Source organism: Manis pentadactyla, chromosome 6, assembly GCF_030020395.1.
Source record: "Manis pentadactyla isolate mManPen7 chromosome 6, mManPen7.hap1, whole genome shotgun sequence".
In the NCBI taxonomy this organism is placed as follows: Eukaryota; Metazoa; Chordata; class Mammalia; order Pholidota; family Manidae; genus Manis; species Manis pentadactyla.
Window position 1 is genome coordinate 122,229,385 of NC_080024.1, and position 12,763 is coordinate 122,242,147.

The window sequence follows — 12,763 nt, forward strand, 5'->3', positions numbered from 1 at the left end:
TAAGTAGTAGCTTAAAACCTATACATGCTGAAGTTACTCTACAAGAAGATATGTCAAAGAAATAATCAATCTTCCCATGTTTTCTGCCGCCTGCTACTTCTACAGCTTTTCTTCTTCCTTCCTAATTACAACCCTTAAATAGAATTCGTGCCTCATATCAAATTTACCGAGTATCATAATTCTTCCAAGTGGTAAAGATACCTCAAGACAAATGCTGGGCATAGAGCTACAGGGCATAAATATGTAAAGAAATAAAAACCTAACCATTTCAAACAATAATGCTTCTCTCTCACTTACCAACTTTACATTTCCCTGTATGGCCCCGGAAGATGACTGGTTAGCCAGAGACGGGTAAGATTCCTCAAGGGAAGAACAACCTAAGACAGGCACAGTCGCAGGGGGGCCAACAGGTGAGAAATTGGGGATCAATAGAGGTGAGGCTTAGAACCTCACCTCCTCTTTTCTGAGAGAAATCTTCTGCACACGTGGATGTTTTATTGCTCTTGTCTAGCTTGGATTAACACATAGTCTACAGGCACACACCTGATCATCTACATTTGCTCCCTTACAACACTAAACCATGTTTTCTACCTTTATCTTGTATCTACCTACCACTTCAGCATTTTATTAAAAATAATATAATAAAGAGAGAAATGTGGTATCCACATATAAATCAAGTATAAAAATCAAATGAGTATTCATATTTGAACTGACTGTTTATAGTTCATAATGCATGAGCAAAACCGAAGGTTTCTGTGATGACTGCCCTTGTACTGTTCACCATGTAACTTATTCAATATGTAAGAATTTGTTCTCCATGTAAGAACTTGTTTGTTATGCCTCAGAAGATTGGAGACTGACGAAAATTAGGCTTGGGGTGGATTAATGATTGTGCATTGAGCATTGACTCCCCTATACAGAATTTTATTGTTGTTAACAACCATTTGATCAATAAATATGAGAGATGCCCTAACAACAACAACCAAGAAAAAGTACACACTTCCAATTGTAAAATAAATAAGCAACCGGGATGTAATGTATAGCATAAGGAATATAGTCAAAATATTGTAACAACTTGGTATGGTGATAGCTGGTACTTAGAATTATCATGTATATAAATGTTGAATCACTGTGTTGTACACCTGAAACTAATGTAATGTAATACTGTGTGTCAACTACCCTTCAATAAAAAATAATTATCTAAAAAAAAAAAAAAAAAAAAAAATCAAATGAGTATTCATATTTGAACTGACTGTTTATAGTTCATAATGCATGAACAAAACCAAAAGTTTCTGTGATGACTGCCCTTGTACTGTTCACCATGTAACTTATTCACTATGTAAGAATTTGTTCTCCATGTAAGAACTTGTTCGTTATGCTTCAGAAGATTGTAGACTGACGAAAATTAGGCTTGGGGTGGATTAATGATTGTGCATTGAACATTGACTCCCCTATACAGAATTTTACTGTTGTCTACAACCATTTGATCAACAAATATGAGAGATGCCCTCACAAAAAAAAAAAAAAAAAAAAAAAAAAAAGTATATACTTCCAATGGTAAAATAATAAGTAACCGGGATATAATGAATATAGTCAAGATACTGTAACAGCTTGGTATGGTGATAGCTGGTACCTAGAATTGTCATGTATATAAATGTTGAATCACTATGATGTACACCTGAAACTAATGTAATGTAATACCGTGTGTCAACTACCCTTCAATAAAAAAATAATTATCTACAAAAAAAAAAAAAATCCTTCACCTTGAAGTTAAATGTAACAAAGTGTATGGATACTAAAGTGTTCTAAGTTTTGACCTATTTTCCTTTGGGGGGTAGAAGGAAGAAGATACAAAGGGGTTGGTACCAAAAATTACTTTCAAAATCTTATTTAGTGATGATATCTGCATTTCTCTCTCAAGTTATGCCACACCTTAGATCTCTACTGTTGCCCACACTCACACCTTTGGATGGCTTCCCGTGCCTGTGGAAGGGGGTCCTAGCACAGGGCCCAAAGCACAATACTTCTAAATGCTAGATAGTTTCCTTTCAGTCCACATTAATAAATACTCCTCTACAATGCTAGTCTCTTATAAGACCTCGGCAGAGAATGCTTTCCAAAAATATTATTTCCCCTGCAGTTCTTTCTCTATGATTTTATTTAGTTTTATAGATGTAAGTTTCAAAACATTCTTTTGTGTCCTTTCAACCCAAACAGCTCTGCTTTTATTTGTTTTATTTTATTTGTGGTTCAGCATGAGTGTTTATTGCTCAAATAAGTTCTACCCCCCCCAAAATAAAAGTACACCATTCTTCTAGGGAAAGGGAGTATCTTTCAAAATCGGATTGTATTTGAAATGTTATGTAATAATGTTGCAACAATGTTATGTTAGATTATACTTATATATTAAGCCTGTATAATCCAACATAACATTATTTCATAACATTATTTCCCACATTTTAAAAGAACGGTTAGCCTCTATTTAGATTAGAAAGCTTGTGTTTGATATAAACTAGATGATTACTAGCCACAAGCCTGAGCATACTCATGACACCATCGCTGGATCTGATACCCAGTGAGACAAGAGATGGCAGGAGACAGACTCCAGCAAGACAATATAGAAAACTGTACTTTCCACGATGGCCAAAAAACTAAGCCACACCTGAGGTTTTCATACAAATTCTTGTTCACCAAATAGCCTTAGGTGTAGGTAACCAATTCTACAGTAAGTGTGGGTTGCATCAGCAGGTTGTAAAATCAGTTTAATGAGTTGGAATCAGTATTAATTTAGTAGCAAATATTATTTGTAGTGATGATGAGTATTCCTTTCATGAAACTGGCTTTAATTTTAAACATACATGTATACATGTATGTATACTGGATCACAAAGGCAAATATATTTACTAAGGGTTTGAAAAATATTGATTCTGTAGAATATAAGTATTTTTGTCCTAAGGATTCCAGTTCCAAAGAGACAAGTATTATTAACATCTTATTTAAGAACATACATATTTGTCTACATACATTTGGTTTCTCCTAATGAGTCTTAATATAATCAAAATAGGATTGGAGCCTAGGCATTTGGATTCTCTGCTCTGATCACCTACTGATAATAATATTGAGCATTATGCTAAAGCTGGGACTATCTTAGCCATTTTATGTAAATTATCTTATTTATCTCTCAATGCACCTATAAGGTACAAATTACTCTCCGAACTTTACACAGGTGGAAACACTACTCAGAGAAGGGGCAGCTGGCCCAGGGTCTCACAGACAGGAAGCTGCAAGGCCAGGACAAATCCCACCATCCGGCTGCAGAGTTTAGTTGACTTACTCTCCACGCAGGAGAACCAGAAAAGACTTGTTTCAAATTAATGCTTTTGGGATTTGCTTTTTGGAAATGACACTTAGGAAGTCCCAGATGACACTGCCCCATGCAGGGACATGAGGAGAATGCCACAGTGGACACATCACCAGCTGAACGGATTCACACATCAGAATGAAAATGAGAGAGTGACTGCTCAGTGCATGGAAAGGTCTTGGCGTACTCCCAGGTTATACACTGAACTGCAAAATTTAAAAAGGTAATGTCCAGACGGGTTCTTTAACAGCTTAGGACTCAGATATGTTTCTAAATTTCCTTCATTCTAGTTGGTCAAAGGTCATGCTAGAAGAATTGGATCTTTGCTCAGAATTCTGGCCTGACTGACATCGGGGCAGTGATGTGGACTCTATTTTAAAGGGAATTCAAGGACTTACAGAACAGCAAACTTTGCCATTTGCTGCCCTCCCTCAAAATATCAGCTCTACCTGCACAGCTAACTATGCAGAGACACAGTCCAAACATCTTATGTACTATACTCCAAAATCAACGTATAAAAATTCCTCTGCACACAGATGTGTAAGTGAAATTATATTCTACATTATGGGGCTTCTGTTCTTTCTGAGGGAATTTCTGGATAATTCTGTGGGGAAATACAAATGTGGTGTGACAGCAGGAAAAGAATATTTTCTTTTCGTATTTCCTTACAATGAAGTCACATTAAAGCCATATTAAATGGCATAAAGAGTGGTTCAAATTTTGTCAGGAAAACCTAATATAAGACCCTTCCCAATTTCCGATTCTGAAGTTTCCAAAAACATGGTTGTCCGTCACTTTTATGCCGACATTAAGCCTCCCTTCCAAAGGATATGCAATGAAACACATATTTGCTCGATGTCATGTTATAAAATTGATAGTTAATTTACCATTCCAATACATTTTCTGAGGATGCTCCAGATACTGAAGTCATTTCTGGAAAACATAGGGGAGGGCAAGCTTGTTCTGAAAAAATAAAAGAAAAATAAATATTTAATTTTAATGCCATTAACATTAGGAAGGAAAAGCTATTGCCATTAATAAGAGTCTTAAAAATGTACATGTACAGAGACACCTTAAAAATATACATGGTTGTAGATAGAATAAAACAGGCTGTACCTCTGTTCCCTGCTATTTTGACCCCTGAAAAGCTTCATGGCAGATCAACTGGCCCTACGTTTTCAGTACTGTTCTAACCTTAATTCTCCTAGCTCTCCCCCATTGGTGTTCAGCTGTTTGGACCACCTCAGAAGTACACTGTCTTTTCATGTGCTGGCACATCTGACCCTGTTGTTTGGTTCAAGACACACCTACCATATTCTGATACTTAACAAATCATTATACTCTAGCTGCTAAATAACATGAACAAAATGCTATCACAGAGCCTAGCTTATGGTGATGAAGTTATGAAAAATGCAAACAAACTGTAGAAGTACCAGTGAAATTCAGGCACAGCATCGTGCATTAATTAGTATTTTCCCAAAGACAGTGACACTGAACAAAATTGAGCAACTCTGGATATGCTGGAAAAACCCCTTAAAAATTAACCTCTACAGAAGGAGCATTTACAAAGCCTCTGCAGGGGGTTGGAAGTAAGCAGCAGGACAGCAGTTGTTAGTAGCATCTGGTCTGTGGCTTAGGTGAGAAGCACATCAGGGCTCAGCTACTCTGAGGACTGGCGGGCCGGAAGCCAAGCCCACTTGCACAGTGGCTGCACAGCCACCCGTAGGCGTGGCAGGTGCCCTGACCAACTTCCTAAAACACTGTCATGATAATGCATTCTTTCCCGATAGACTATGGCTAGGAATAGTGGTTTTCTAGTTGCCGTTTGCAATATCCCCACATAACTATGAAACAGTAAAGAAAATATTAAACAAAAATAATTTATCTTCTAAAGAACCTCTACTCTATAAACTGAATTAATTTCAATTATAGAAGTTAATAGAATTTTAAGTTTTTTACTAAATAGTATTTTTAAATCCTTCATGTTAATATTCTTCTATTCTTTTTCTCTTTTAGGGACACACACTTCCAATTTGTCAGGTTTCTTATCTAACAAGTCTGCTAGATAAGTGACCACAGGTGGTATTTAAATCATATTCTCTACAATCCAAGACTATGATTTCTGTGACATGAACAACGGAACCTAGGGATAGAATCTCTCCCCATATCTACCATTGCATGTATAACACAGGTTTAGAGATGTATATAAACTAAAATTTCCATCTCTTGTATATGAAAAAGTGAATCAGAAAATTTAACAGATGCTTGAAATTAGCCTTGTGAGGACTGAATGAGGGGCTGTACATCAAATGCAAAGGGGTGTGTTACTATTCTGACTAAAGGCAAGTAAAGAAAGAAATATGTTGGAAGCAGAAGAGACATCCAAGCTCTTAAAAAATTTCTCAGTTCAGAAATCATTGCAGACTTGCTAGCCAAGAACCCCACTTCACAATATCGTATCATCATTATGGATATAACTCTTTGTGGTGTTTTACGTAAAGGCAGTCTACTCATTTATGAGACCAGATCATTTGCTATATTAAATATCTATTTTAGGACCCACTGGAAAGCAGAGGTGAAAGAATTATGAAGTAAAGGGCCACAAAGTTCATGCTATTTTCCTGTGCCACAAAGTTCATGCTATTTTCCTGTGTCAGACACACAGAGCTAAACCCAAAACCTCCTTCAGATCACACTGTGCAGTAAACTCATCAGAAGCAGCAAGAGAAACATCAACCTACAGGACAAGTACACAGAGATGGTAACACAGTAAACGACCTCAGGATCGTTGACCTTGATCTAAGTCAAGAGCATGATGAGGCTGGCAAAACGGCAGGTGCCATTTCAGAGAGTCAGAAGGAGAACAGCAGCCAGAACGTTCCCAAGGGCAGCTCTGCACTGAGCAGGCCAGAGCTGGGATTCAGATTCAAATGCCACTGTTCAAAGGAACCTTAACACCCCAACTCAGGGGGGCTTACCGGAGGCTGTGCAAAAGTGTCTGGAAAACATGCCTTATAAGCAACAGACAAAGGAAATGGAGTCCAGAAGAAACAAAAGAAACACAAGGTCCAGAGCACAGTGGGCACGACAGAGGTCTTGGGCATTAGGGGCCAGGGCCAGGCGTGGTAGGAGTATTAACATCCCCAGAAACCCACCCCCGCCACCAGTAGCATTCCCTAGGCACTTCTGCGGGCTTTGTTTTTCTCCACAATTCTGATCAACGTGGGACATGCTCCTGAGTACATGCTATGTTCCCCCAAATGGTATGGAAGCTCCCTGAGAACTCATGTTTCATCTGCTGTGGTGTCCCTGTTGCCTAGGACAATGCCTAACACAGAGGAGTTAAGTATTTGTTAAACTAAGCTGGAATTTATAAGGTCTTTTAGAGACATGATCTCTTTCACAAAGAATTTGGCTTCATCTGTGCTACTGAAGAGATTAGGAGTAGGACCACTAGTGGATGTTACAGGATGGCTGGTCTAACGGCCTGCCTTATGACTAATTCCCAGATGCGAGAAAAGAGATTCTCATTAAGAAAAGATTTCAGAGGCTGGAGGATCCCCTTTCCATCGCGGTCCAGAAAGGCTTTCCTGCCCTGGATGAGAAGTGGGCCTAAATCAGCTATGCCAGGGATGTTGCTAAACAGCCTACAGGGAATGGGGCAGGAAGGATGAACTGGCCTCAAACGTCAGCAATGTCAAAGGTGAAAACCCCTCATAAAAATATGAGCGTTTCATATACAATTTTAAATTTTGTGGTGACTGCATTAAAAAAGGAAAAGGAAGAAGATAAATTCATTTTGGTAATATGCTTTATCTGGGAGTGGTGTCGGCATCATGGTGCTGTGTTATTTGTGTTCTTGACGCTTTGATTTACAAGAAATCATATACAGCACAGGAGAAAACAGCACCTCTGCACAGCACACAGCCCACCCGAGAGACCCATTGAGCAGTGCACCCCAAGCAGACGGCCTGGCCTAGGAAGGAGGGACGGAGCTGGTAGCCGCGGCGGAGGCAGCGTCCAGCCCTGTCTTTCCAGCCGAGGAGGTGGGGGGGTAAAGCAGTGAGTGGGGGTCTGCCCACCCACACGTGCTGCAGCTTGAGGGGCCAGTGCGCCCTCTGAGGAGAGGTCGCAGTGGCTGGGGGAGAGAAGGAAAGGCAGGTAGGTAGACAGAAGGGCAGTATCCCCTGCAGTCTACCCTGGGAGCCAGGAGGACTGACTGCCCACAGGCCGCTAGGACCACTCCCCCTGGCCCCTACTGGATCATGGGCACACCCAAAGCCCCAGATGTGAGCCACAGATCTCCCCTTGCTTTGCTGTCATGTCACCCTTTGCTTTTTATTTATTTATTTTTTAACAGGTGTGTTCCCAACTTTAGTGGTGAGTCACCCCTGGAAAGAGAAACCAAAAACTTGTGCTGTAGCACCATCTTCTGCAAAGCAAAAGGAAGGCTCCTAACTACTAACCTGTTGAATTGTTAGAATCAGAGTAAACAAAGCCTTGTGCTTACCTAAATAAGAACAGTGCTTACTACTTCAAATGTGAGGGCAGAGGCACTTTTCACCAAAAGCCATAAAAAGTCATGGTAATACAGTAGCACAAAAAGAAAATGACAATTTCCCGGTAACCAAATCCAAGGACATGGGAATTACAATTTAACTGATGATTTTAAATAGCTGTTAGGAGCTTATCAATGAGCTACAATAAAATTCAGAAAGGCAATACAGTTCTCTCAGGAATAAAATTAACAAAGAGTACTTTGCCAAAGAGATTGAAACTTTAAAAAAAGAACTAAAGAGAAATTTTGGAGCTGAAGAACTCAATAAATGAGATGACTGCATTAGAATGCACTGGAAGTAGAGCAGATTTCATGGAAGGGAGAATTAGCAAGCTGGGGGACAGAAGTGTAAAAATGATTGACGTCGAAGAGAAGGGAGAACTGAGATTTTTTTAAAGTGAAGAAAAAGCCTATGAGAAATACCTGATTCCGGGGAGGGCGGAAGATGGCGGCGTGAGTAGAGCAGCGGAAATCTCCTCCCAAAACAACATATATCTATGAAAATATAACAAAGACAACCCTTCCTAGAATGAAGACCAGAGGACACAGGACAATATCCAGACCACATCCGCACCTGAGAGAACCCAGCGCCTCGCGAAGGGGGTAAGATACAAGCCCCGGCCCTGCGGGAGCCGAGCACCCCTCCCCCCAGCTCCCGGCGGGAGAAGAGCAGGCAGAGCGGGAGGTAGACGGAGCCCAGGACTGCCGAACACCCAGCCCCCGCCATCCGGGCCAGAGGGCAGACACAGTGCGTGCGCAGGGGGCCCTGGATACTAGGGAAACAGGGCAGCAAGAACAGTGAGCGGGCACTGGAGGCCGGGTGTCAGAGGACATAAAAGCGCGCGACCATTTTTTTTTTTTGCTTTTTTGCTGTTTTGTTTTGGCGAGCACTTTTTGGAAGTCTTAAAGGGATAGGGCCCCCAATACTAGGGAAAAAGGACAGCAAGACCAGTGAGCAGAGGCCTGAGGCTGGCACCGGAGAATAAAGAAAAACCAGCGACCTTTTTTTTTTTTAATTAAAAAAAATTTTTTTTTTAATTAAAAATTTTTTTTCTTTTTTTTTTTTTTTGGTGGTCATTCTTTTGTTTTGGCGGGTGCTTTTTGGAAGTCTTAAAAGGACAGGGCGGGACACTTAATCCAGAGGTAGGGAATCTGGGGATCCCTGGGCACCCTAATCCCTGGGCTGCAGGGAGCAGGGAGGCCCCTCACGGAGATAAATAGCCTCCCAGCCGCTCCTGCTCCAACGCGACTCCACCATTTTGGAGTAGCTGCCCGAGCCAGGCCACGCCCACAGCAACAGCGGACATTAACTCCATAGCAGCCGGGCAGGAAGCAACAACCCTGTCTGTGCGCAGCTGCGCAGCACAAGCCACTAGAGGTCGCTGTTCTCCCAGGAGAGGAGGGCCACAAAACAACAAGGAAGGAAGTCCTTCCAGCCGTCACTCGGCCCAGCTCTGCAGACTATTCCTATCACCATGAAAAGGAAAAGCTACAGGCAGACAAAGATCACAGAGACAACACCAGAGAAGGAGACAGACCTAACCAGTCTTCCTGACAAAGAATTCAAAATAAGAATCATAAACATGCTGACAGAGATGCAGAGAAATACGCAAGAGAAATGGGATGAAGTCCGGAGGGAGATCACAGATGCCAGAAAGGAGATCGCAGAAATGAAACAAACTCTGGAAGGGTTTATAAGCAGGATGGATAGAATGCAAGAGGCCACTGATGGAATTGAAATCAGAGAACAGGAACGCATAGAAGCTGACATAGAGAGAGACAAAAGGATCTCCAGGAATGAAACAATATTAAGAGAACTGTGTGACCAATCCAAAAGGAACAATATCCGTATTATAGGGGTCCCAGAAGAAGAAGAGAGAGGAAAAGAGATGGAAAGTATCTTAGAAGAAATAATTGCTGGAAACTTCCCCAGACTGGGGGAGGAAATAATCTAACAGACCACGGAAATACACAGAACCCCAACAGAAAGGATACAAGGAGGACAACACCAAGACACATAATAATTAAAATGGCAAAGATCAAGGACAAAGAAAGAGTTTTAAAGGCAGCTAGAGAGAAAAAGGTCACCTATAAAGGAAAACCCATCAGGCTAACATCAGACTTCTCGACAGAAACCCTACAGGCCAGAAGAGAATGGCATGATATATTTAATACAATGAAACAGAAGGGCCTTGAGCCAAGGATACTGTATCCAGCATGACTATCATTCAAATATGACGGTAGGATTAAACAATTCCCAGACAAACAAAAGCTGAGGGAATTTGCTTCCCACAAACCACCTCTACAGAACACCTTACAGGGACTGCTCTAGATGGGAGCACTCCTAGAAAGAACACAGCACAAAACACCCAACATATGAAGAATCGAGGAGGAGGAACAAGAAGGGAGAGAAGAAAAGAATCTCCAGACAGTGTATATAACAGCTCAATAAGCGAGCTAAGTTAGGCAGTAAGATATTAAAGAGGCTAACCTTGAACCTTTGGTAACCACGAATTTAAAGCCTGCAATGGCAATAAGTATATATCTTTCAATAGTCACCCTAAATGTTAATGGGTTGAATGCACCAATCAAAAGACACAGAGTAACAGAATGGATAAAAAAGTAAGACCCATCTATATGCTGCTTACAAGAAACTCACCTCCAACCCAAAGACATGTACAGACTAAAAGTCAAGGGATGGAAAAACATATTTCAAGCAAACAACAGTGAGAAGAAAGCAGGGGTTGCAGTACTAATATCAGACAAAATAGACTTCAAAACAAAGAAAGTAACAAGAGAGAAAGAAGGACACTACATAATGATAAAGGGCCCAGTCAAACAAGAGGATATAACCATTCTAAATATATATGCACCCAACACAGCAGCACCAGCATATGTGAAACAAATACTAACAGAACTAAAGGGGGATATAGACTGCAATGCATTCATTCTAGGGGACTTCAACACAGCACTCACCCCAAAGAATAGATCCACTGGGCAGAAAATAGGTAAGGACACGGAAGCACTGAACAACACAGTAGAGCAGATGGACCTAATAGACATCTATAGAACTCTACATCCAAAAGCAACAGCATATACATTCTTCTCAAGTGCACATGGAACATTCTCCAGAATAGACCACATACTAGGACACAAAAAGAGCCTCAGAAAATTCCAAAAGATTGAAATCCTACCAACCAACTTTTCAGACCACAAAGGCATAAAACTAGAAATAAACTGTACAAAGAAAGCAAAGAGGCTCACAAACACATGGAGGCTTAACAACACGCTCCTAAATAATCAATGGATCAATGACCAAATCAAAATGGAGATCCAGCAATATATGGAAACAAATGACAACAACAACACTAAGCCCCAACTTCTGTGGGATGCAGCAAAAGCAGTCTTAAGAGGAAAGTATATAGCAATCCAAGCATATTTAAAAAAGGAAGAGCAATCCCAAATGAATGGTCTAATGTCACAATTATCGAAATTGGAAAAAGAAGAACAGATGAGGCCTAAGGTCAGCAGAAGGAGGGACATAATAAAGATCAGAGAAGAAATAAATAAAATTGAGAAGAATAAAACAATAGCAAAAATCAATGAAACCAAGAGCTGGTTCTTCGAGAAAATAAACAAAATAGATAAGCCTCTAGCCAGACTTATTAAGAAGAAAAGAGAGTCAACACAAATCAACAGTATCAGAAACGAGAAAGGAAAAATCACGACGGACCCCACAGAAATACAAAGACTTATTAGAGAATACTATGAAAACCTATATGCTAACAAGCTGGGAAACCTAGGAGAAATGGACAACTTCCTAGAAAAATACAACCTTCCAAGATTGACCCAGGAAGAAACAGAAAATCTAAACAGACCAATTACCAGGAACGAAATTGAAGTGGTAATCAAAAAACTACCAAAAAACAAAACCCCCGGGCCAGATGGATTTACCTCGGAATTTTATCAGACATACAGGGAAGACATAATACCCATTCTCCTTAAAGTTTTCCAAAAAATAGAGGAGGAGGGGATACTCCCAAACTCATTCTATGAAGCTAACATCACCCTAATACCAAAACCAGGCAAAGACCCCACCAAAAAAGAAAACTACAGACCAATATCCCTGATGAACATAGATGCAAAAATACTTAACAAAATATTAGCAAACCGAATTCAAAAATACATCAGAAGGATCATACACCATGACCAAGTGGGATTCATCCCAGGGATGCAAGGATGGTACAACATTCGAAAGTCCATCAACATCATCCACCACATCAACAAAAAGAAAGACAAAAACCACATGATCATCTCCATAGATGCTGAAAAAGCATTTGACAAAGTTCAACATCCATTCATGATAAAAACTCTCAGCAAAATGGGAATAGAGGGCAAGTACCTCAACATAATAAAGGCCATCTATGATAAACCCACAGCCAACATTATATTGAACAGCGAGAAGCTGAAAGCATTTCCTCTGCGATCGGGAACTAGACAGGGATGCCCACTGTCTCCACTGTTATTTAACATAGTACTGGAGGTCCTAGCCACGGCAATCAGACAAAACAAAGAAATACAAGGAATCCAGATTGGTAAAGAAGAAGTTAAACTGTCACTATTTGCAGATGACATGATACTGTACATAAAAAACCCTAAAGACTCCACCCCAAAACTACTAGAACTGATATCGGAATACAGCAAAGTTGCAGGATACAAAATCAACACACAGAAATCTGTGGCTTTCCTATATACTAACAATGAACCAACAGAAAGAGAAATCAGGAAAACAACTCCATTCACAATTGCATCAAAAAAAATAAAATACCTAGGAATAAACTTAA

At 40.3% G+C, this 12,763-nt stretch overlaps 1 protein-coding gene across 2 annotated transcripts in view; it reads right to left on the bottom strand.

Moving 5' to 3' along the window:
* Positions 1-12,763, bottom strand: part of OSBPL1A (oxysterol binding protein like 1A) — a 146,343-nt gene that overhangs the window by 49,204 nt on the left and 84,376 nt on the right. For both annotated transcript variants that reach the window (XM_057504111.1, XM_057504112.1), the window contains one exon: positions 4,249-4,324. In XM_057504111.1, the coding sequence (XP_057360094.1) occupies positions 4,249-4,324 (76 nt within the window). The remainder of the gene's footprint in view (positions 1-4,248; positions 4,325-12,763) is intronic.